This window comes from Amblyomma americanum, chromosome 9 (assembly GCF_052857255.1).
Source record: "Amblyomma americanum isolate KBUSLIRL-KWMA chromosome 9, ASM5285725v1, whole genome shotgun sequence".
In the NCBI taxonomy this organism is placed as follows: Eukaryota; Metazoa; Arthropoda; class Arachnida; order Ixodida; family Ixodidae; genus Amblyomma; species Amblyomma americanum.
This window is the reverse complement of record NC_135505.1, coordinates 78081588-78106386: the sequence shown is the minus strand read 5'-3', so window position 1 is coordinate 78106386 and position 24799 is coordinate 78081588. Positions and strand designations below refer to the sequence as shown.

General features: G+C 49.3%; 4 protein-coding genes across 4 annotated transcripts; 3 read left to right on the top strand and 1 right to left on the bottom strand.

The window, feature by feature from the left end:
* Positions 1–9307: 9307 nt before the first annotated feature.
* On the top strand, positions 9308–10580 carry LOC144103442 (uncharacterized). Its single transcript, XM_077636157.1, has 3 exons — positions 9308–9613; positions 9697–9844; positions 10252–10580. Exons 1-3 carry the CDS (start codon positions 9308–9310, stop codon positions 10578–10580), a joined length of 783 nt encoding a protein of 260 aa, XP_077492283.1.
* Positions 10581–11253: 673 nt separating this feature from the next.
* LOC144105411 (uncharacterized) lies at positions 11254–13014 on the top strand. The gene is made up of 3 exons (XM_077638528.1): positions 11254–11484; positions 12575–12748; positions 12813–13014. The coding sequence occupies exons 1-3, from the start codon at positions 11314–11316 to the stop codon at positions 13011–13013; spliced, it is 546 nt and encodes a 181-aa protein (XP_077494654.1). The 5' UTR covers positions 11254–11313; the 3' UTR covers position 13014.
* Positions 13015–13460: 446 nt separating this feature from the next.
* Positions 13461–16638, top strand: LOC144105410 (uncharacterized). The gene is made up of 4 exons (XM_077638527.1): positions 13461–13676; positions 13956–14127; positions 14200–14348; positions 15853–16638. The coding sequence occupies exons 1-4, from the start codon at positions 13568–13570 to the stop codon at positions 16044–16046; spliced, it is 624 nt and encodes a 207-aa protein (XP_077494653.1). The 5' UTR covers positions 13461–13567; the 3' UTR covers positions 16047–16638.
* A 565-nt stretch (positions 16639–17203) lies between these two features.
* LOC144104900 (uncharacterized) lies at positions 17204–24525 on the bottom strand. The gene is made up of 3 exons (XM_077638135.1): positions 24247–24525; positions 23972–24172; positions 17204–17464 (listed from the first exon to the last, which is right to left on the bottom strand). The coding sequence occupies exons 1-3, from the start codon at positions 24498–24500 to the stop codon at positions 17305–17307; spliced, it is 615 nt and encodes a 204-aa protein (XP_077494261.1). The 5' UTR covers positions 24501–24525; the 3' UTR covers positions 17204–17304.
* Positions 24526–24799: the final 274 nt, after the last annotated feature.

Here is a 24799-nt window from a genome sequence, read left to right as displayed (position 1 = left end):
CCCCTTTGAAAACGTATGCCACATTTGCAAACTTAAGTCTCGCGTCAAGCCAGCTGCTCAGGCCAGCAGAAAGGCGCTCAATCTCAACGCGAGAGCCTATACACAAAGTGTTCGTTCTGACTTGAAAATATCTAAGCGCTTGCACGAACTCTGAGAGGTATTAAAGTTTCGCCCGTAACCAAATCCCCAACACCGCAACACCTATTTGCTGGTCATCGGTGCAAAAAACACGAACGAAACATGGGCAAGTCCGCGCGACAGCGACGCGTATATGAGCAATTGGTAGGCCGGTAGCAGCGCGTCACGTGTGAAGCCAGCTTTGGTCGATAATAGGCGCGACGGGGTGGACAAGCTGTTCGTGCAGGAACTTCCGCTTAACTCTTGCCTCGTTGACACATGCACAACATATTAAATAAAGCCCCTATCTACCAGTCACAGGCGCGCGCAGGGGGGGGGTCACGGCTTTTCTAATACACATTGGGAAGGGGGCGCCAATTTTGTCCCATATTGTTATCTGCTACCAGCGAGACAAGGACGGGTGCCACGTGAACATTGTCCCGTATGCCCTTATGCTGATGCCTACGGAGCAAACATATGACAACTGAAGCCGTGGTTACACACACCGCGGAACTGGCTCAGAATCTCGCGTGTCGGGGCGCCGGGAAAAGTTCGTCAAAAGCGTCGGCAGCCAGCTCGTCGCGCACTGTTTTGACAAGCTCACCGGTTGTTGCGTCGCTGCAATTGGGAAGCTTGGCACGCATCAGAGACCGAGTAGAAGGACGGTGGCGGGATGCGCGAAGCTCCATGCCGGCTTCCAGCGAGTACAGGCGCTGCGTCACTGCTCTTCGGCACGCACTACACTGACCTCGCGCACCCATCCAAACACTGGCGGCACGGAGCAGCAGCGAGCGACAAACGCCGCAAGGGAAACAATGTGGAGAGGGTCGCCGAATAAGCCTGGACGGAAGTGGCCTGCCCTTTCCTTCCTCCTGCAGGAGGGTCGCGTGTTTGCGCCGTCGGCGCCGTTTACAGCGCACCCCTCCCCTCCCCCCCTACCCCCCTTACGTCCCCCACCCCTCCCCTGGTCCCCAAGAGTGATGCCCAAAGGATCAACATACGCCGGTACCAGTATCCCCTCCCCACCCCACCCCCGCCTCCCCTCATGGCAACAACCACCACCACAGCGCACAACCACGCAGCGAGCGATGCATACGCCCCACTGCAAGTGTGTAGTGCCTGTTGGCTGAATGCTGTGCGCGTCTTCAAGTGCTTTATCTCGTCGTGTACAGTGCGCACTGCATGCAACTCGGTAAACAGGCCAAAACGTATTTCTGTTCATTACTGCATTAAAGGAGACTCGAAGGGTGCCACGCGCAGGGCCTCCCCTTTCTGGGAAGAGAGGGGCAATGTTTTTTTTTTTTCCCTTCAGCGCGTGGTCCGCCTTCTCTCCTCCCCTCTGCTGGGGCTTGCGGCATGCAGGTTCTGTTCAGCTCATCCTCCGTGGTTCAGCTCGTCGCGCGCGCCGGCGGCCATTGCGGCAAGTGTCTATGCAGAAAGACGTTTCAAAGGCGGTGTGTGCGGCTAGCAATCCGTCAAACATGTCGAATGAGAAACGTGAGGGCAGGCTGAAAGGGCCTACTCCATTCGTTTTGCGAAGGAAGTGTCAGCGTTAACGTTACAGGGCTGGGGGGGGGGGGGGGGGCGCTTTTCTTCCCCCCCCCCCTCACTCTTCAGCCGGTGTGCATGACTTGGAGAAGGGGCGCTTCACTGGCAGTGTTAAGAACATGGTGTTAAGAAGGAACCCTATCCCTGGTATCTCTGTTTGTTGTGAACTGCACGCGGCCGTTGACCTTCGCGCCGCAGCAAGGGGCGCACGTCCTTGGCTTTGCCTTGGAAGCCTCCGTCCGTAGTTGTCTCCGGCTCTGCGGCATCGGTCATTAGTGCGTTCTGTTCCTTCATCTGTTAGTAATTTCAGTGCAGGAACAGCTTCGACAGAGTTTGGTTTTCTGCCAGTGATCTTCGAAATCCGCCCCTCCCTCGTGACTCCCGCCTCTGTTTCTAGGCTTGCGTTACTGGTATGCCGCTGTGAATCCTCCCGTGTTGTAGTTTGTTACAGTCAAAGACAGTAGCTGTGGTGGTTACCCTTGTGCTTTGGGGCTCGCGCACCACCCCTACGTGAGAGGAAAGTGTACGCTGTCCCGTACACCTTTCAGTTACCAGGCGTCAGCGAAGTGCAGTGTTCCACTCCGTAGGGCGATCTCTTTGGGCGTGCGCATCACAAACGGTAAAGTCCGGCTTCCGGCAACGCGCTCTAACTAGGGAGGTTTAGCACCACCGTACGGGTAAGCACGGCAAGTTCGGTTTTACCGTGCGGGAAATGTAGCTGGGCAAGCCTATCAACGGTAGCAATGGCAACGGTAACAACGGCAACGCGTTACCGTATTTACCGTACGTCTGCCTTGCTAGGCTCCCTCGACCCCCGTCGCGCCCCGCAGCTGACGGAGGGGCTGTTTTTGGACCGGTTACTTCGCAAAATCGGGCAGCCGGTGCCGCTGGCTCCGCTCTGCTTTTCTGTCGAACGGGGGCGACGGAGCCCGCCCTCAGAAGAACGCGACAGTCACAGGGCGAGCTCGCCTTACGTGAACCATGGCTTTTAAGCTGCGAGCGAGAGTTGACGCTGGCGAGCGTCGCGGCGTTCAACCTAGTGGTATTTTTGTTGAAAACATTTATTGAAAAAAAATAAAAGAAAATCATAAAATGAAAGCTTGCAGAGCAGGTGGTCTCCTCGTTTCAGGACCCCAGTGGCTGTCGCTGCCGGCCGGGCTTTAGTTGTAGTTTTAGGTTTAGTTCTATTTGTTGTTTTAGTTGTAGTAGCAGTTTTAGTTGTAGTGGTTTTGGTAGTGTGGTACGTTGTGGGACGTTCTTCGCACCATGGGAGGGAGCCTTCGTATCGGTCCGGGAAAATAATGTGGTACCTATATGGATAAAAGGCTAAATAAAAGGCTAAATGCTCAGGAGGCGCGCGAAAGGAGGACAACTCCAGACCGACATCTTTCCCAACATAGTGGTGCCTGCCCATTAGAAGGGATAAGGGCCCCAAGTATCGTCTAGCACTTTCCTGTCAATGGTAAAAGTAGTGGTTTTTCGGTGGTATAGAAAATGTTTTTGTTCCTTTAATGGAACGTACTTCATACTGAAGCGAATTGTATCATTGTTGCGAGGAAGAAATTGTCCTTTGATTTGCCTTAGTCTCTGTGAACATGTTTATTGGAAAAAGTACGGGGAAAAAATTTACAGAAAAATTTCCAACACCGGACAATATGTACAAAAACATCAACAATTTTTCATACACACAAAATATATAAAAAACAAAGTATATACACTTTGTTTAGGAGGTATCTGTGCAGTGTTTCACAAAATTTCGGCTTTCTATGCACAGAACTTATTGAGGCGCAAAAAAAAAAAAACGCCTCGTGGAACTCCGGAGCGCGATGCCGAGGCCTGGTTGTCTTACAGGGGAAAACACGACACTGCGCGGCCGCCGGCAAATGGTCCCTCCCGAAAAACGTTGACACAATGCAGATAAGAAATCTGACCTTCAGCACACGTAGGATATCTACAGATCAGCGTGCGAGCGCAGTGAAACGATTTGGAGAAAGCGAAACTTACCGACGGATGCATGTTGACGTTCCGGGCTGGATCGACGCACTTTCGCTTTCCGTGATAAAATCCGACGAACCGAAGGTGCCCTCCGAGTCGCTGCTGCTATCATCGGCCCTCGCAATGCCATTTGGTCTCTTTCCGTCTCCCGCCGCTCCTCAGTGGGGTCGCCACTGCTCCACCGCTCCTAAAGCCCCTTATTATAAAGGGGCTTTAACCACTCCGGCGGTGCGACCTCCGTTCACTCCCAGTTCGGCCCGCGTAAGCGGTAACCGTCAAGCCTTTATATTTTGCCCCTTACGCTTTACGCAAAGACCGCGTAGTCAGCCCCTTGGCCATGGGAGAAATCTCAAACAACGGATTAACGTTAGCGCGCTCTCTCCTTGAGCCCGACTGTGTATGGTCGAACGTATGCCTATAGCACAGACGTGAACACGTTCTACCCTTATATTTGGCTAAAAAGCAAGGCCTTCAGCTTCTATAGTTCGTCTTCCAGCAGGTTCTTTATGAGTGTGTAGAATGATATGTGGCATGTAATGCTTGGATGGCACGTTTAAAAGAGTAAATGATTCTGCAGAGCAAATATAGCTGCTGAATCTTCCAGCGCAGCTGCTTTAAATCTGCACAGCAGCGGCATTAGCAAGAATTAATGGTTCTACCCAGGAAAACGCACCATGTCATTCCCGGAAGGAATGGCTATAGACGGAACCCAACCCTGGCTCCAGGAGCAGAACACGTTGCAAGCACGCGACGTCCAAGATTTCCTCTTGTGAAGACATATTGAACTTTAGCGGCGTCTCACGACCGGCCGTCCCACCCCATGACAACGCGAAAATTAAGTCACTTGTTTACAGTAACTGCAAGCATGAACTAACTGCCAGTAAATCAAAATTAGTCAGGAGCAGCGCTCTGTCTTAATAAAATCGCCCTTTACGAGCGAGCAGACTTATCTGAGAGGCGATGATTACCAGCTTTGCTTTATTCTCCTGCATATGTGTAGCCTCGTCATCGCTTTCGATAAACCTCCCGTGAGCATGAACTTGCGTCACGTGATTCAGGAAGCAAAGTAGCGCCACAAAGAAGAAGTTTTCCACAACTTTGCAGAGCTCTACATAACCTCACAGCAATGCGCGTTATACCAGCTGAATTAGCTTACAATGTAAGGAACTAAAAATGAACATTTGCAATGCTTACATGTTAATAAAAGTCCCTGTATTTAAGAAAATAGAGGGCATTGGGAATTCAAGTGCATAATCTGATGTCCTTTACAATGATATTTAAACAAAATATTTTAGGCAGTTTCAGGACACGCCACAGGTTGAATATACGTTGACAACAAAAAATGGTGCTCTTTATTGTAGCAGAAGTGACTCATTGCACATGCATACTTTCTGAAATTTCAATACTCAGTACGCGTTAATATCTGTGACAGCATACGCAGCTTGTACTGGTTGCTTCTGTTACGTTCTATATATTAACGTTAGTCAGGCCAGAATGACTACAAGGAAGCTTGCGTCCAACTCGAAAATTGTTTGTTGGGCTAATTCGTGTCCTCAAACAATGCAGTTCGGCGGCGCAGCGATCCAGCAAGTGCTCGATCAACGAAGGTCAGAAGGACGGTCGCTCTCGGCCTTGCAAAATTTAAAGGTGACAAGGAACTTGAAACATTAGACGCCTAATGCGCTTACGACTATTTTGAAAATGAAGAGAGACTTGCACGCGGCTAGAGTCATTCCAGAGAAATCTGGTGGCATCGTATTTGACAACTTCTGTCGAAAAACTTAGACCGCGGACACACAATAGCATGGGATGCGACTCCACTATGCAATGGGGAATGCCCTTCAATGTAGGGCCTGCAACCAATGACCGTGACTGAACTTGAAGACGTCCCCGTTAATATCTTTGCACCTCTTAGTTCCCTGGTACGTCATTCTAGTACGAAAGGGGATTAAGTAAGTACGACGTCATGACACTTTGTTGCCGCCATTCGCTGGACGTCCTGCTTTACTGAGCTGTATCCGACTATAATCGTACGAAGTCCTTGGATTCCCACTGATGAAATAACCAAAGATGGTTTGGTTTATAGGGGTTTAACGTCCCAAAGCAACTCAGGCTATGAGAGACGCCGTAGTGAAGGGCTCCAGAAATTTCGACCACCTGGGGTTCTTTAACGTGCACTGACATCGCACAGTACACGGACCTCTAGAATTTCGCCTCCATCGAAATTCGACCGCCGCGGCCGGGATCGAACCCGCATCTTTCGGGCCGGCTGCCGAGTGCCATAACCACTGAGCCACCGCGGCGGCAAAATAACCAAAGAATTGAGGCCTGTATAGCATGGAGAACAAACCGCGAGAACTCCTTGTGTGGTCCCTTGGGCTGCCTGCTCGACGGAAATTGGTAATGATGCCAATCCCACTGGGCTCACTTAATCATGAATGACATTTAATGGAGAGTTTGAAACAGGAGAACCAAGGGTAGGAGCTCCTGTGTAAACTGCAAATGACAGCCTTCCGGTGAACCTTCCCGAGAGCCTAAGAATAGGGGGAGGCCGCATCTGGGTTATGTTAGCCGCTTTTAACGCCATTTAGCGTGAACAGGGAAACGATGAATTGTAGATATCGTCAATTTATTTTATTTTCGTCTTTCTCTATGTAAGTACCTTAATATTAGGGAGGTTTTGCAGCCAGGATTTTGTGGCGTTAGCACCTTTAGGCAAATAAAAACATTGGTGCACCACTCGTTTTCCGCGAACAGTGGAGTGGCACAACGAATTGTCGTTAGGCGAGCCGCCTTCACTTCTCTGGGCGCCGACACGTCGCCCGACTCTATTCAGCGTTAGGCGACCATGCTATTTCGCCGGTTTTGCGTTAGCGTCACCCGCTAACCCAAAGACGCAAAAAGCGTGTGCGTTCTAGGCATGCGCACAGGCTGTCCCTAATTCACTGTCCCCGTGATCGATAGAATCATGCTACTTTAGAATTCTTGAGTTTTGCTCCTGGAATCCCCACACTCACAGGAGGGATGGCTAGAGGACCCCTGGCCGCTGTATTTGACATCATCTGCGTAGCTGATCTTGATTTCGCGCTTGGGGTAGCGCATGTATAGTCAGCTCCAACTGCGCCCCTTCCTGAGAAGATAATGGGATTTCACGGGCTACAACTTCCCATGACTACATAGGCGTTGCGGGGCATGCGGTAAGGCAAGGTAAGTCTAGCAGCTTCGCATACAGACTCAGCTGTTCACGCATTCTAGGGGCACCTGTATTGATCAAGTTGGGTATATCATTCGTCCTTTCATCACTAGATAGGAGGAGTTCGAAACATTATAATCGTGGACATTGTGGTTTCCTTCGAGCGAAAGGTATGACGGCGGCAGTGGTATCATACTCCTCCCTCCGCCCCGGTGTTTGGACGAAACGTCGGGCTCGCCTTTTCTTATATTCCCCCCCCCCCCCCCCTAATTTTACCGGCAAAACTGTTTTTCATCTGACACTGCCAGGTTCACGCTTTCATTTTCTTCATGCTTCTTTCAGCTGCTACCGTGGCACTTTGCAAATGTGTTTCCACTTCTCCCCAGGTTCATTGGACCATTTTCAGAAATCTTTAAGTCAGCTTCTGCGCAAGGCTTGTTTTCCAAGCAAAAAAGTATCGTTCCTACACGACACTCACATTCCTTGTGGAAGCGATAAGAGTCAAGTTCCCTCTTCTGAGTAAACTAGGAAATGTCACCAGTTTACTTCAAGATGGCTTCAGAGAGCCGTCGATAGAGAGCAATGGCACAGCATAGAAAAAGGGATTGCAGTTAACTTTCTGTAGCACTGCAGTAGAGACTAGGCAGGAAAAAGAAGGAAATATGCCTTTGTTTCTGTGCTGATATTAGTAAGCTACCGCATGCTAACCTTTCTAAAAATTTTCTCCTGAACAACACCTTGGCTGCAGCTGCCTCCTTTCACCCCCCTCCCCCCGGACCGCTAGCCAGAACAAGGAACAACGCGCTCCCCACAGCACTCTGGCAAAAGGCGGTCTTCCTCCTTTTCCTGCTTAGACTCTGCTGCAGGGAAAGTGCGACCATCCGGAGTTTTTATTCGCTCGATGAATGTGAGTGGGTCGTCTGGGTTCTAGAGCTTTTGGTTGGAAAACAAGCCTTCCAGAGAAGCCGACTTACAGGTTTCCTGTTCGGCACATGTCCCCTTTTGTGCTACCGTTCTCGCCTGTTTGATATGATTTTTTACACCCTCTAGCAATGATATACACTTCCCTCTTCTAAACCATTCGAGTTGAACTCTTCGTGTGAGCACAGGTGCTGAGATAGGTTCGGAGACACTTCATCTGGGAAGCAAGCTAGAAGGCTCTTTTGTTTATACTTCGTGTTGCTTTTCATTTTTTATGGTCTTTTTTCCTTCATCCGCGCCGCCTCCCATCATTATGTTGCGCCGCGCGCGTAGTAAACTTGTGAAGTCGCTCGTTGTACGTAATGCATGATGCGCCCGTTCGAGGAGCACAGGAACATGTTTAGCACACAACACATATGCGCAAGGCTTTTCTTTCTAAACCTTCGAAACTAAGTTGAAAGCTTGCTATAGCATTCAGGATTTGGCAAGTAGCCCTCTCCCCACCCCCACCCCCACCCCCTCCTCCCACCTCAATTGCAAACGTATGCACCATTTTCGTGCTTAAGTCTCGCGTCAGGCCAGCTGCTCAGACCAGCAGAAAGGCGCTCATTCTCAACGCGAGATTGAAAAGAAATCTGTAAGCGCTTCCACGAACTCTCCGGAGCTTTAAAGGGGTTGTGAAAAGAAAATGAAGCCGCCCGGTTGTAATTTACATTGATTCAATAAATATTGTACATGCCGATTCCGAAATATTTCAGCGCAATATTGAGTCTGCATTTAATAAAGCCCGTTGGAAATCGTTGCCTTTTTGCGCTCGTGAAACGACCATGCGACCCCGGCGGCTGACAGAAGTACTACCCAACTACGTCACATTAAGACGCTTAGAAACTGATATACCTTTCAGTTTCGTTTAGCCCAAAATAATAGATTAGTATGAAAGTTAGAAAGCGAAAAAAAGTGCGACAATTATTTGCACACGGAACTTTACTCGGCAAAGAACAGCACGTGATCCTAGATCAGTCATTGACCTGGGATCAGTTTCGGTTTCGGTTACGCTTCTCCGTCCTCCGTGGGGTCTTTCGTTTACATGAACTCGATAGCGGGTGGTTCTGTCAGGGCATCGAGTTGAGAAAGGCCGGCCAAACTCGACGACTCTCCGTTTACATGCGCTCAATACGAGTGAGTCAACTCTCGTGGCGCGCCCTGCGAGGTGCGACTACACGAGTTGTCAACCGGCTCCCGCTTCTGTACTCACCTGCAAAACAAATGTTTTCGGAAACCAAAGCGTGAATGATTGTGTATTTTGCGGAGGCGGTTGCTTGTCAATGCACCCTTCGGGTGAAGTGGAAGGGTCGAGTTCAGCCCGACACGACTCGCGGCGTTTTCACGATCCCAATAGCCGGTTTGTGACCAAACAACTCAATCCAACCCAGGCCTCCGGCTGCACGCTACAGTAGCTCGCTGCTCTTTGTGTCGTGGCAGTTCCATCCAGGCTGTGGTTTTCAGCGTGTTATCCGCGTTTCAGTGCACGCCATGCCAACTGTGTGCCTTGTGAGACAGAGCCGCACGACTTACCAGAATGGAAGCAATGTGAGATTTCACAAGTTGCCCGGAGACCCGCAGCGAAGAGCCCTGTGGCTTCGAGCCATTAACCGCGATATGGGCAGTCAGACCGGGTACGTGTGCTCCGAGCACTTTCTACCGGGCGACTACGAAACGAACCTGGATGTCCTTCGAAGCCTCGGTATGGATTTGAAGAATGCTCGCATCAAGCGAGACGCCGTACCGACGCAAAACCTCTCGCCCGGCGCACCGCCAAAAAAGCGGAGAAGGTCCGAGGTAAGTTCGCGAGACGAAAATGATGAGCTTTATTACAGTTTGTTGTCCTTTCTTTCGGTTGCTAACAGCTTTTCCTTTTTTAGGAACTACCCGAACCGCAGGATGTGGAAGCAATTTTGACAGCCGAAGAGGCGCAAACTTCGCCTCAAATGGTTGACAGCTGCACACAGACCCCAAGAAACACCTTCACTGTTGCCTGCCAGACTGACGGCCGTGATGTGCGAACACGATGTAAGATTTTCCTTGCAGCAGTGGCGCGTTCGTGTTCTACCCACATTCCACAAGAATAAATTGGGTCGCAATAATTTTTTCGCGGTTTAGTTAGAGGGAAGGAGCACTGTTTGATGCATTCATTGTTCACTGGTACCACTGAATGCTTGACAAATTCTGGAGGAGGCATTCGTGTTGTCAGTTCCAATCTGGGGAAGTGCTGGAATAATGTATAAAATTTTTTTTGGCCTCCGAAGGAAGCCATCACGTATTTCACATGCAGGTAGTGATAGCATAACTGATACCAAGTTTGCCAGTCGCATGCCTATTAGTTGATAATGAGGATTCCATAACTGTGTGATATCAACATTGTATAAACAAACAGCTCTTGGCATTGCATGAGTTTCATTTTCTTCATTAACTTTCAGATACACAGGTGAACCTCCACATTTCCGTGAGAAAGGATATCCACGTGCAGACAGATGCCGGGCAGACCACCAGCGCACACTGTGAAGCTTGCACGAATACAAGCACAGCTCCAGCCTCCACAACGCAACCTGTTTCTTCTCTACCACCTCCTCCCTGCCAAACAGTCCCCTCACTACCAGTTGATGGTCGAGCACCGTCTCCCATCTCATTCGCTCCACGACAGTCATCCAGCCCCATAGAATCCGAAGCCTCAGACTGTGAAGAGGAGCATAACACTCTGCAGAGCTCGGAGTTTTTCCCATCACTTAACGAGACCTTCTTGGGGTAATAATTATAACTTAATACGTACCCCTTTAGCATGTGCACTGAATGCCGTTCCATTATGATGGCGTGACTAAAAATCAAATCAGTCATTTAGTAGGTAGAAGAGCACATAAGGTTGTCCTCCCTTTTCTCGGGCAGGGGCAGGTATGAGTATCGTACTGTCTGCGCTCGCATAATTTCGTTGTGGTGGTGCACATGTCCTCTCCCCAGCTGGCCAACTTCGCACCCTATGAATATTCATAAAGCAGCTCTTGATCCATTGAAATGCTTTTGCAATATTCCATGGCACAAGCAGCTGCTCATGCAGCATCAATGAGACAAAAAAATTTGCAAGCTTTGCAAACCTGTCATAACATTAATTACAAGCAAAAAAAATGCACAGAATGGAAAAATGCGCACTACAACACAGAAGGCGCAGTGTCGGTGTGGGCAACCATTACATTTACTGCTCTTTAATGCTGTTAAATTCTAGCTTTCAGTTATCTCGGCAGCATCACATGACTATTTAACCATTGCAACTCACTTTACTTTGTTTCAGACTTGACTCCAGCACTGAAGAAGTCCTTCCACAGGATGATAAAAAATATATAATATTTGAAAGTTGCCTGAAAGAACTATTCCAAGTGTGCCGCAAGTGCTTTGCCGCTTGCAAAAGTGTATGTCATGTGTCTGGGACTTGGCTTCAAATACAGACACTGTGTGCAAACCACCACTTCCTGACATGGTCAAGCCAACCGATGATCAATGGCAAGGCGGCGGGCAACGTGCTGATGTCAGCAGCTATGTTGTTCGCTGGCACCAGTCCCACCTCAGTGCTCCGGATGTTCAACTATGTGAACGTGCAGGTGTTCACGCCACGAACATTCTACAATTACCAACGAGGCTACCTGCTTCCTGCAATCGACAAGGTAGGAGAAAGGTTGTGCATTGTAAAATGAATTGCTGAACCCATATTTCACAATTAGTTACTTCAGTTCAAGCAGTAAGTCATCCAGTAAGCCATCATTTGGAGTCAAAGCACTGAGAAACTTGATCACTCTACCTTGCTTATAATATCGAACAACCTCTCATGAGCTGATCCCCCTCTCGGGTGAAGACCCTGGGTCTGCCCATGTGCCTGTCAACATCAAAAACCCCTCTCGTTTTAAGACACAAGGTTCTATCTGTATGTGCTGATGTAATATCTGGTCTGTGAGGCATGTGTTCTGGAGGGTCCACATACTATCTCAATCAAAAGTTTATTGGACACGAGTACATGGGAAAAAAAATTGTGGCTCTGTTGCGTAATCCAGTCGCCTGAAATGTATCACGGTATGTGGGGGCAAATATGCTCTATACCCTGGCAGCAATACCACGCAGCTTCCTCACAAGACAGAGCTGGAATAAATTTTTTTTTCGAGAACACGTGTCCCATAATATTTTGATCGTGAATTTACATAAAGGGTCCATGAAATGATTTTCTGACAGAATGACCCCAAAGCAGCTTCAATTTCCAAAAGACTCAGCAACAGCTATTCATTTTCGATCCACTACACTCACTTTTGAAGAAAACAAGGGTAGAAAATTCCAGACGCCTTTTCTCCTCGACTCTCCAATGAATGGTGCGGCCCAAACCGTCATTACAGTGACAAGTCCTGAAGTCGACAGTGCACATCTAGAACATAGCTAGCACCAGACGAGCACAATAATCAAAATAAAAGAGCAACGCTGTTAGCAACATCTGCTGCAAAACAAGTGAAGCAATTAAAGTTCTTCACGCATGCGTACAGTACTGCCCAGAGATTTCTATATGTCCCATTTTATTCAACTATGTATAACACATTAATTGCTTTTGGTTGCGAATTGCAATGGTTCTTCACCCTCATATCTTAAATAAGGAAGAGTTCTGAAAAGAGGGTCTCAAAATCATTTCATGGTACCTGTCAGGAACAGAAGAAGCAGCGTAATAGTGTTCTGCATTTGATGTGATGTTTAAAAACTGCACCTTTGTCATACCAGATCTGGCAACAACAACAGGAGGAGTTGTTTCGCCAGTTGGAAGGCTGCACTGTGGACTTGGCTGGCGATGGACGCTGCGATTCGCCAGGATTTTGTGCAAAATTTTTAACTTACTCTTTGCACGTTGCCCAGCTAAACAAAATTCTTCACTTCGAGCAAGTGCAAGTCGGGGAGGTAGGTCAGAGCTTTTTAATAAAATGGCTCTGTGATGTAACTTAGCTTTTTTTCCCGACAAAAGTGTGCAGATGTACAATCAAGCACCTCCATGGAGAAGTTCGCCTTTGTGAAGAGCCTCAACATGGTGAAGGAGCGGGGGCTGAAGGTGGCGTCAGTGACAACTGACCGGCACGGCCAAGTCACCAAGTATATGCGGACGCAGGAGCCCACCATCCGACACTACTATGATTGTTGGCATATCTCAAAAGGTAGAACCGAATGAACCTACGCTTCGCAGATAAGACTGTTTCCTGCATCATATTTTGTAGAATGCGGCGAAATTTTAGACTAAATTTCATTGTTCCAAGCAGACTTTACTACAAGAAAAGCGGGGCGCACAGCAAAATTGTAGTGAATATAGTGAAGCAGTGGGAGAGGTTCCTGAATTTGAAAAGGCAAGAAGATAAGGGAAGTTTTATCTGTTTGCTGTCCTTTTTGGCTGTGGTTTATGTCAATGACTATGAGGGAAAGGCCAGCCATGCATGCACAGGTTGCGGATGGGCACTGTGGTGTGAAACCGGATTCCTTGAGTTCTGCAGGCTAGAGGAGGGAAGGTGGGTGTTTCGGGGTGGAAGCTCAAGAGCCAGGTTAACATGTAATGACTGAAGGATTAATCTTCATTAATTATTACACCTCCATTCCAGGCATCAAGAAGAAGCTGCTGCCCATGCAAAACGAGCTGGATGCAGTGTGCTAAAAATATGGATTCAGCCAGCCAGTAATCACCTATATTGGTGTGCAGCCCTCAGCGATGGCAGTGCAGAACTACTGACAGACATGTGGAAAAGCATGGAGCGGCACGCTGCAAATATACACACGGGACATCCAGGCCTTTACACGCATTGTGCACACGATGAACTTGGAGAAAGGGAATGGCTAGTTCCTGGTGAGTAATGTAACTATTTGAAAGCAAGATATGCTCTCTGCAAGGAACTGAATTTGTTTCCTAAATGTTCATTTGCTTTCCACATTAGAATCATGTTCTTGTGATGAAGTATGGCATGCGACATGCTTCGTGAAACAGCGAAGTTGCGGGCATCCAGCTAATTTTGAACCTTTCCCAAAGAATTATTTGTTGTTGTCATTGGAAGTTATGCCCGCCTAAAAAGATGGAGAAGGCTTTTTTCGGAGAAGGCTTTCCTGAGAAATTGATTTGTCAATGCAGGGACAACTGCACACAACAAGTTTGTAGAGGTTGTGAGCTCACCTCGTATCCTGAAAGACATCAGGCAACTGGCTCCCTGTACACACACCTTCAGCTTGGAGGCTTTCCACAGTGTACTGATAGGCTTTGCACCAAAGTCTGTATGCTTCTCACCTGAGGGCATGCGTGCAAGGTAAGTAGTGAATGATGTTATGCGAAAATTTACACCTGATGACCCGCTCGAATTATTTGTCTGGTTTTTCAGAACACAACTGGCAATACTCCATTTCAATGAGAATGCCAGCAAAGGACAGGCCACCACAGCTGAAGGACTGTCCAGATGGAAAATAAAGCACCCAAAAGCAAGGAAGGGTACAGCCGTTGCTTGTCCCGTGAAAGCGGAGCCTACATATGGTAAGCAGTTTACTTAGCATTACAAAAACAATTTTTTGTAAACTCTTTAAGGTCCAAGACCTCAAAGGGATACAAAACAAAATGTGGGCTAAGAAAACAAAAACAGAAATAACTAAAGTGTAACTTTTAATATCGGCAACAAATTCTTTTCTTTAATATTTGAATCTATATGCTCCAAACCATTGTGAAGCCATATTATCAAGCACAGCGTGCCTAAGGATATCCATCATATATGGGCATGACTGCTCTAAGCCACCTGGTGGTGTCAGTGCAACACAATATCGTGGGTTGATGCAGCCTGGGACCAGACAACCCCCAATGACAGCAAACTTGAAAATGGCCATTGGCCACGCTACTATATAGAGTACATTACAGGCCTCGCTTTATGTATATACATTAAAATTTTACTACAATCTTTCACACGTGTACCAGCATCTAACTTTCAACTTTGTATTTAGAATATAGGCTTGGCCAGCATTTTGGTGGCATATTCATCCAACCAATCAAAGTACAACCTTTGTCCGTAACGTTTTGAGACTGATTTATTTTCTTCTCTAGAAATGATTCCTGAAAGGAAATGTTGGTGTGTATGTGCCATCTTTCCAAGCTAACCTGAGCAATTTACATGTAGGAAAATACGTTCTCACTGGTCGTCTGTGCATTCTACTGTGACGAAATGTGGAGATGGACGTCCACCTCGAACAGCGTGCAAACATTAAATTCTGAGTGAAGCTTGGCACGACAGCCACACAGACATATGAGCTCCTTCGTGACGTTTACAGCAACTAGACATTTTCACGGGCGCAAGTTTTCGAGTGGCACAAGAGGTTCATTTCGGGGAGAACACCGGTGGAAGACAACACAAGGCAGGGACGCCCTTCAACCTCACGGACTGAAAACAACGTGGCTCGGATCAGGGAAATCGTACCGCGATGACGGAAGGCTGCACACTGCTCTCAGCGTGATAAAATTTCTTGCTAAGCACAGCATTACTGTACTTCCCCATCTGCCATACTCGCCTGGCCTCTCTCCATGCGATTTTTACCTGTTGCCTCCTGTGAAGAGAGCCCTAAAAGGTAACTGAATTAGGAGCGTGGAGGCCATTCAAGACGCCACGACAAAGGAGCTGACAGCCCTGCAAAAAGAGGCATTTTCCAACTGTTTCCAAGACCTCAAGAAGCGTTGGGAGCTGTGTATAGACTTCAAGGGAGACTATTCTGAAGGGGTGTTGCACAAATGCTTTCAATGTTAAACGCATTTTTTTTAATGGACTCATTCTCGGAACATTACGGACAAAGGTTGTATTCAATTTCAGCCACCAAGTTCTATTGTAGGCGTTTCCAAGAAAACCTAAAATATGGGTGTGTATGGGCATAAACAAAGCAGTATCTCCTATACCCTCTTTAGTACGCTTCAGCACGCTCTTTTTGTATAACTGGTTAGTGTCAGGAATGTTGGCATTAATAATGCTGATGTTATTATATGCACGCTTGTTGTTTTCCAGATTATGTTGGCCTGCTTCTGAAGGAGACAGTCCATTGCTGTGAACAGTGGCCGTCTTTCAAGGCAGCTTTTGCGGAAAACCTTTCGACTGCCCCACCCCCCATGAGTCGCTCTTTCCCGAGGCCCTCTAAGAATGAACTCGTGGCAGCAAGAAGGTCTAGGTTTGCCAGTAGCATGGGGAGCACCACTGTCTAGTACAGGTGCGTATTCCCTAAAATTACGAAATCAGTGTTGAAGGATAGGCCCATTACTTTCAAAACAAGTTGTAGTCTGGTCGCATGTTAATACGCATGAATTTATGCAGGGCGTGTTGCTGGGCTAGTTGTTTTTTGATCAGACATCGTGGATTCACAACGCTTGCATACGAGGACACAGAGCGGACATGCAAAACTGTGCAGCTGTCTGTGTGTCCTCTCTTTGTCCCCGGCTATAAGTGCTGTGATTCCATGATGTCTGCCATGAAGCATGGCAGAGGTTGAAGTGTAGGTCGTCACACACTCAGACAAAAAAAAAAGAAATACTCTCCATCTCTCAAAAGCATAGGTTGGGATAGAGTGCGAAAATGCAATCAATCTGTCCCTACCTATGCCTTGTACGCAACATCAGCACATTAAAAATAATAACATGATAACAAAGTGGATGCAGATGAAACTTTATAAAAATATTATTCAGAAATGGATGGATACAAGTATAGGATTTTTAAAAGCAACCCTTTCACAAAAATAATGAACACCTAGGGGGTGCTACTTCTTTCAAATGCTCCCATCTGCAGCGAAACTTTTCTCACTTTGAAGTCTCTTGTCCCAAAGGTGCATTCCCCTCTTCCATACTTTTTGAATTGCATAATACAGTGATGTGCGGTTAATATGGACACTTTTGTTCCCAGAAAAAATTATTTATAATATGAGTGGTCAAAAATAACGAATGAAGGTCAAAACTCAGCTACTCAGCCAGAGTACCCTTGTTCGAACCTGACCGTGGCGGCTGCATTTCGATGGAGGTGAAACACAAAAGGCGTCAGTGTGCTGTGTGATGTCAGTGCACGTTAAAGATCCCCAGGTGGCCAAATTATTCTGGCGCCCGCCACTAAGGCACCTCTTTCTGTCTTTCTTCTGTCAGTTCCTCCTCTAACCGTTCCTTTACTGCATGGTTGGACACCTAGACATGAGACACTGCGCCATTTCCTTTCCCAACAACCAATTTTCGACTTGCATATTATACCCAATGAGCAAGGTCCCAGAGGACCAAAGCAATGTCTGCAAAACTGAGACAAAATGTATCTTTTTTTGCTTTTGGTTTCCAAATAAGCTGTCCATAGTCTACGCAGAGAGTTTATATATCACAAAGGCAGAATGGAATGGGAGGGGATCAGTCCTTGAAAATTGTCCTTATAGCAAGGTGTCCATGTTAACAAGACATGACTGCAAGTTCACAAGCATTGCTGAACAAACTTCTAGAGCCCTTGTGCATACTGGAAACCAGTGTAACCTTCCGATGGAAATCTCTCCCTTATTTGGCATACAGCACAAGCAGGGAGGACCTTCCGGTGATGTCTGCCCAGGCGTCCCCAAAGCCAGTGTGCAAGCTGGCTGTAGCTGATGTAGCGGTACCTCCTGTTGACAAGAGAAAAACAAGTCACTATTTTTTTCAGCATAGCAAAATGAAAGTTCAGTTTCAGGCTTTTACAATGCTGAAAGCTAATCATGTTATCAGTGTCTGTACAGTTAGTTCCAACGTCATTGTTTGCAAGTTAAATCATGTGATTGTCACTGTGTGTTCTTCCTGGCAGCATTGTGAACTCTGAATTCTATTGCAACATTTTGAAGTTATTGACAGAGAATGGTAGACAACAAAAATGCAACAGTGGCATGACCCCAATTTCGTGGCAGCATTGAAACTTTTTGTTCATGGTGCCACGGTTCTCCACAGGCAGCACAGGCAAATGTTGCTGAACTACTATATTGGCGCGTGCTCATGGGAGCGCGCCGACGATGAAGACGAAGTGTGCGTGTGCCAGTGGACAAAGACGAAGTGTGTGTGTGGTTCAGACAGCCATCTTGTGAGTTCCCTGCTGTGCGTTGGACTTCGCTGAGACTGTGATCTGTGCCGGTCCTGTCTTCGTTACATTTTTGGTGGAGGTGCTGGGTGCTTTCCAACATCTACGTGCCCCGAAGGCTCTCAATGAACACGGATTTGACTCCGATTCATCGCAGTACGAGCCGCCGAATCCAAGGTCAGTCACCAGAGTACGGTCCGTTATCCCCTAGGACCAGGGCTCCAGCTGCGACGCGCAGGACTGACGCGGCACCTATGGCTAGCAACGGAGACGCGGCAGCTATGGCTGACAACGGGAACTCAGCTGCTCATTTCCTGGTCCTCCAGCCGCGAACGCCGCCGACCTTCCATGGCGAAGTGTTTGAGGACGCGGAGGACTGGCTTGACCAGTTCGAGCGCTTTGCCAGGTACAACGGCTGGGATGCGGAGCGGAAGCTGCACAATGTTTACTTCGCTCTTGACGACTCGGCGCGGACGTGGTACGAGAACCACGAGACAACGTTTCCTTCTTGGGAACGGTTCCGTAGCCAGTTGCTGGCGACCTACGTCAACACCGACCGTCGGGAACGAGCTGAGTCGGCGCTGCAGTCAAGGAACCAGCGACCCAATAAGAGCGTCGCAATGTATTATGAGGACATGACACGACTGTTCAGAAGGGCGGATCCAAACATGGCCGAGGACAAGAAAGTGCGCCACCTGATGCGCGGGATAAAAGAACTGTTTGCTGGGCTTGTGCGAAACCCACCTAACACCACTTCGGAGTTTCTATCGGAGGCCACTACCGTAGAAAAGACCCTGCAACAACGCGCCCGCTATTACAATCGCGCCGTGAACATCGTATCAACTGCCGACTTTGCCCCAGCCTCCAGCGATTCCGCTGACACCCTTCGGGAGCTGGTTCGATCTATTGTCAAAGAAGAGCTGCACAAAATGCGCCTCTCTGCCCAGTCGCAGCTGCAGTGTCCATCGTTAGCACAAATTATCCGAGAGGAAGTGCAGCAGGTGGTTCCTGAACCTGTTGCCCCTGCTGCCCTTACACCGACGCCCCCGCGCCAGACGTACGCGTCGGTACACCGACAGAACTGCGACCTCGCCCCTTGGAGCACCAGCCCATCTGCATCTGCTTTCCAGCCGCGGCCCCCGCCTGTCCCTGTGTTGTCCGAAGCCAGGCTGCGGAAGACGGACGTGTGGCGGGCACCTGACCAGCGGCCCCTTTGCTACCACTGCGGTGAGGCTGGCCATATCTTGCGGTGGTGCCCTTATCGTCGAGTTGGAATTCGCGGATTTCATCCGCGAGTCCCCTATCCGCCCAATGGCGAACGGTCCCGCGAAATTGAGGAGCACCTGTCAACGCGCCGGGATCATACTCACACTGATTTCCCTCGCCCTGACTACCGCCCACCAACCTCTACCCGCTATCGTTCGCCGAGTCCCCGTCCTCCGACAAGCCGTTTCAGCCGCTCACTGAGTCCTCGCCGGGGAAACTAGACCCAGCGGCCTGCGGAGGTAAGGCCGCTGACGAGCGAACAGCCGAACATCCTCCATCGCGTTCCCGACCAGACGACGGCTATCAAACGAGGACACGTGACGATCACAAAGGATGTGCAGCTTCGAACTTACCGGTCGATATCGACGATTTAGCGGTTACGGCATTGGTTGACACGGGAGCGGACTATTCGGTTATGAGCAACGAGCTAGCAAAAGAACTGAGGAAAATTTTAACCGCGTGGACTGGGCCTCAGATTCGCACAGCTGGTGGGCACCCAATTACCCCTGTTAGCCGGTGTACGGGGAGAGTTACAATCGACGGATTTATTTACGTTTGTGACTTTGTTGTCCTACCTCACTGTTCGCGCGATGTCATTCTCGGCCTGGACTTTTTACAAGCTAACGGCGCCGTTATCAATTTACAAGAGCCGCGCGTGACGTTTTCGCCGACGCAAGCAATTGAAATAGCCGACCCAGACGACTCCAGGATACCCGCCCTGCGTATTGCTGCTGATGACGTGACGGTGCCTCCGCGGTGCAGCATGATGGTCCCCGTGCAAAGTGACTCGCCCGGTGATCGAGACGTTATGGCAGAGAGAAACGTCAGCCTTCTACTCGAGAAAGGGATCTGCGCTGCAAGAGGGCTTGTTCACTTACAGGATCGCTCTGCGACACTCTTGATCACCAACTTCGGAACAGAGTTCCAGCCTATTGCGAAAGGAACGGCCGTCGCATACGTTACCGACTTCGTTGAGCCCGCAGAAATATGTGCTCTGGGGCTACCGTCGCCGGACGGACGCGATGCAGCAACCGTTCTGTCTACCGTGGACATTAATCCCGGCTTGTCGGTGGGTCAGAAGCAGCGCTTGTTAGAGCTCCTTCACGATTTCGCAGAGTGCTTCGCCACGACATCAAAGGTAGGGCGCACCCCGGTAGCCAAACACCGCATCATCGTCAACGAGGAGACTAGCCCCATATCCCAACACCCGTACAGGGTGTCGCCGGTGGGACGGGAGGCTATACGATCCCAAGTGCAAGAAATGGGACGGCTTGCGAGATGGAGCCTTCGCCTCCAGGAATACGACATCACGGTAGTGTACAAGTCCGGCCGTAAGCACAATGACGCCGATTGCTTGTCACGTGCACCTGCCGACGTTGCTCCGGCCGAAACGGAGGACGACTTCCCGTTTCTTGCTCTCGTCACGTCGTCCGATATGGCCCGGCGTCAACGGGCTGACTCAGAGTTGCGTCTGCTCATCGAGCATCTGGAGGGCCTGAAGACGTTAAGCTGTTCCGCGGCTTTTCGTTCGAGGTTTGGGTTCCTACAGTCTCCGAGATAGCGTCCTTTACAAGAGGAACTTCGCCCATAACACGGAAACCTTTCTTATGGTTGTGCCATCCGAACTCCGTCCAGAAATCTTGCACGCCTGCCACGAAGAGCCATCGGCTGGCCATTTGGGTGTTACGCGGACGTATGCCCGCATTCGTGCGAAGTATTAATGGCCAAAGTTGCTCTCATCAGTCCAGCAATATGTGAGGACCTGCCGTGACTGCCAGCGACGAAAGACACCACCAGTTAAACCCGCAGGGCTTCTCCAGCCCATCCCACCGCCTACAACACCTTTCCAACAAGTGGGCATGGACTTGCTGGGCCCATTCCCATTGTCTTCCTCTGGGAACAAATGGATTGTTGTGGTGACAGACTACTTAACGCGGTACGCCGAGACACAGGCGCTCCCCCACGCTAGTGCTCCAGAAGTGGCTCAGTTTTTTATGACATCAATCGTCTTGCGTCACGGTGCGCCATCAGTCGTCATCACGGACCGTGGAACCGCCTTTACGGCGGCATTAATGCAATCTCTCTTCGAACTCATCCACACCAGTCACCGGAAGACAACAGCCTATCATCCCCAAACAAACGGCTTGACTGAACGCCTCAACCGGACGCTTGCAGTTATGCTTGCTATGTATGTCGATGTTGAGCATCGTACGTGGGACGAAGTTCTTCCTTATGCAACCTTCGCCTACAATACGGCAGAACAGGAGACTACCCGTCTTACACCTTTCCAGCTGGTCTACAGACGGTGTGTCACTACCATGCTGGATGCTATGCTACCCGCTGCTCACGACGACGGAGACATCGGCCCCTACGCTGACGTTGACACATTCGTCCAGCGGGCTGAAGAAGCCCGCCAACTCGCGCAAGGTGCCGGATTCGACATCAACAACAACTCGACGCTGGTCGCTACAACCTCCGCCACCGATGCGTTCGGTACGAGCCCGGCGACTCTGTATGGGTATGGACACCTGTGCGCCGCCGCGGACTCTCCGAAAAGCTCCTCCGACGCTACTTCGGTCCGTACGAGGTGGTTCGTCGTATAAGTGATGTCACATACGAAGTTTTTCCGCGGGACACAACCTCCTCACCACGTCGGCGCCATCCGACCGAGACTGTCCACGTGGCGCGCATGAAGCCCCACCATGACAGGCTGCAACCCGCCGCTTTACCAGCTTAACAGCTCTCTGTATTCTCTGCCGTCCGCCGTCTATACCGAACATTACCTTTGCTGTCCGTGTTCGTTTCCGGCGTTGGGCCGCCGCCTTGATGGAGGGGGTAATGGCGCGTGCTCATGGGAGCGCGCCGACGATGAAGACGAAGCGTGCGTGTGCCGGTGGACAAAGACGAAGTGTGTGTGTGGTTCGGACAGCCATCTTGTGAGTTCCCTGCTGTGCGCTGGACTTCGCTGAGACTGTGATCTGTGCCGGTCCTGTCTTCGTTACATTTTTGGTGGAGGTGCTGGGTACTTTCCAACATCTACGTGCACCGAAGGCTCTCAATGAACACGGATTTGACTCCGATTCATCGCAGTACGAGCCGCGAGAGTTGCGAGAGCAGGAAAGCATTTATTTACAAGGCCAAAGCGGGGATTGGGCACGTCACTGAACAGTCAGTGGCGAGCACCATAGCTCATTTTTGCGCCCACCGAGTCTGTCGTCATTTTCTCACTGCACTATAGCGCGGCTTAGCATTTCGCCCCAGGTCAGTTGAAGCTTGTCCTCAAGCAATTTAGACAGCATTGTGATGGCAGCATTTGAGGGAGGCTATGTGAGTCCATTCGGCCTTAGACACGCACCAAGGCTTCTGTCTGATGGGCAGAGCAGTACCAGTGTTAATCTATAGTGTTGCATGCCATAAATTGGCAGCGGAGAGGAAGTGGCTGGCTGAGCAAAATCAAACACTGACACATACTGGCTAAGAACAGCCTGTAATGCAAGCAGTTCGGACGACAAAAGCGACTTGTTAATCATGCGATCGATATTGACGGTGAAGTCTGTGGCTCGACTGGAATGCTCACACTTAGATATGGATCTGATAGTATGAATGTCATAAGCATCAAATCAAGTGAGTTTAAGCCCCAACAGGATCAGAACAGGTTCTGATGAGGCATTCACTGTCCACACTTGTGCGCAACCGTCATCTACGATAAGAACGACCTGTGGCACGAGAACATTCTGTTTCGCAGTGTTGTTCACATCTGGCTCAAAAAGCAAGGCTCAAAGCACTTTTTGTGCGGTGTTCAATGCAAAGCTATTTGTGTAATTAAATAATTCTGTTTGATTTTGTGATACCACCTCTTCTGTCACGCTGGTCGGCCCTACCACTTTACAACTTTAGAGCTGGTGGGTGGAGCTGCGGAACAGCTGGGAGTTTCAAAGAGGTATGCCTTGCACCGTCAGCACATGCAAGATGCCAGTGTCGACACGTTTAAGACAGCTTTACTGTGTGACTGCTGAAGATGCGGATTTTATACACCATGCTGTGGCACAAGCATCCACACATTAGTAGAAGTGATGATGGATGCAATGAAGTCTATCAGCAAATTCTTTTTAATTGAAACGATTTGTATGGCACACTATAGAATGTTACCACCTAATGCACGTTGCCAAAAAATGATGGCAATGAGGACAGCGTTGGAATGGTGATTGTTCTGGCAGTGAGTGGGGCTAGGTTACTTTGCTATGAAATTCCATTTTGTACAGTCTCCTGCGAAATAAAGGATTGATTGTTTTGTACGGATTTTACTGCAGTTCTCACAATCCTTTCCATTGCAATCGGCTTCTCTAGTGCTGCACCTGTTAAAGATGTAAACTCAGCCAATAAAACAGAAATGTGTCTGGCCAGCATCCTTACAACTATGTGCATGATCTTCAACTGCATTATCCAAGTTCACACATGCCAGAAGACACATCTCATCTGCTTGCACGTTTACTCGAGAATATTTTACCGCCTGAGTAGCAAAACATCGTGATCGTCCACGCATATGAAAAAAGACCACCGATGTTGTGTTCGCACTCGCGTGCCGCGATGTGTATACACACCGTGGCACCTAGTGCAAACACATCGGCGCATTTACGCATTTTCCTAGGGAGCGATGTCATCCCAGAAGTTATCGCTAGGTTGAAGTCTTTGATGAGCACTGGCTCCCCGTTTGATTACAGCGCTTCGCATATGAGAAAAGAGCAAAAAAAGGCGGTCGCTTGTTCATGCTGCGTCTCTCTTTGAGCATTGTTCTTACCCTGTGTGCTCGACGCGTAGCTCGTGATCGAAAAGCATTTGCAGTGCCACCGTAAGCACCACCTTGTCGAGGCACAGGGTGTAAAAGTGGGGGTGCTCCGTGATGCACCCGGACGGCTGCTTCACAGTCGCTGCAGGGATCTCGCGGCAGCAGGTGCTCTCGAGTGCAGTGGGCATCGACACGCACCGCCCGCAGAAACACCTATTCGAATGCTTCAGTTAGCGATTGCACTCTCTCGAAAACTGCTCAACGTAAGCAACAAGATTCGGACATACCAGTGTGTATTCCCGACACGACCGGGTTCGGGAGGCTCACGGTCGGGGCTTCCGAAAGTAGCGGTTGTGCCGCGGGCTACGACCGCTAGTTGCTGGCCGCACGCTCCGTCTTCGCAGCCATTATCACTGCCACCGCTATCGTCCTCTGACGACGGCTGATCTGGCACCCGCAAAGGTGTGTCGCCGTACGGCTCAAACCCCAACAGCCGACTCCTTTCCAGCAAGCGACGCTGCAGCTCGGGAAGATCGGCCATTTTTAAATAACCTTCTGCGCGTGATGCAGCGTGACGTCATTTTGACGCCACTTTTGAGTACATATAGTGCTCTGACCTCGGTCAACTATGGGCCAGCAGGCCTCGCTTAGCCGCCATGTTGTGTCGGCGACAGAAGCCTCGGATTGGCTACTTATGATGACGTTTCCTGCAGAGTTGAGGAGGACGCGTGCCGGGAAATCGAAATTAACTTTTTTTCGCTATTCGATCAACCCGGACGATGAAACGAATCACTGTACGCTATAGAATGAAGGGTCAGAATTCCAAATATACACGTCGTC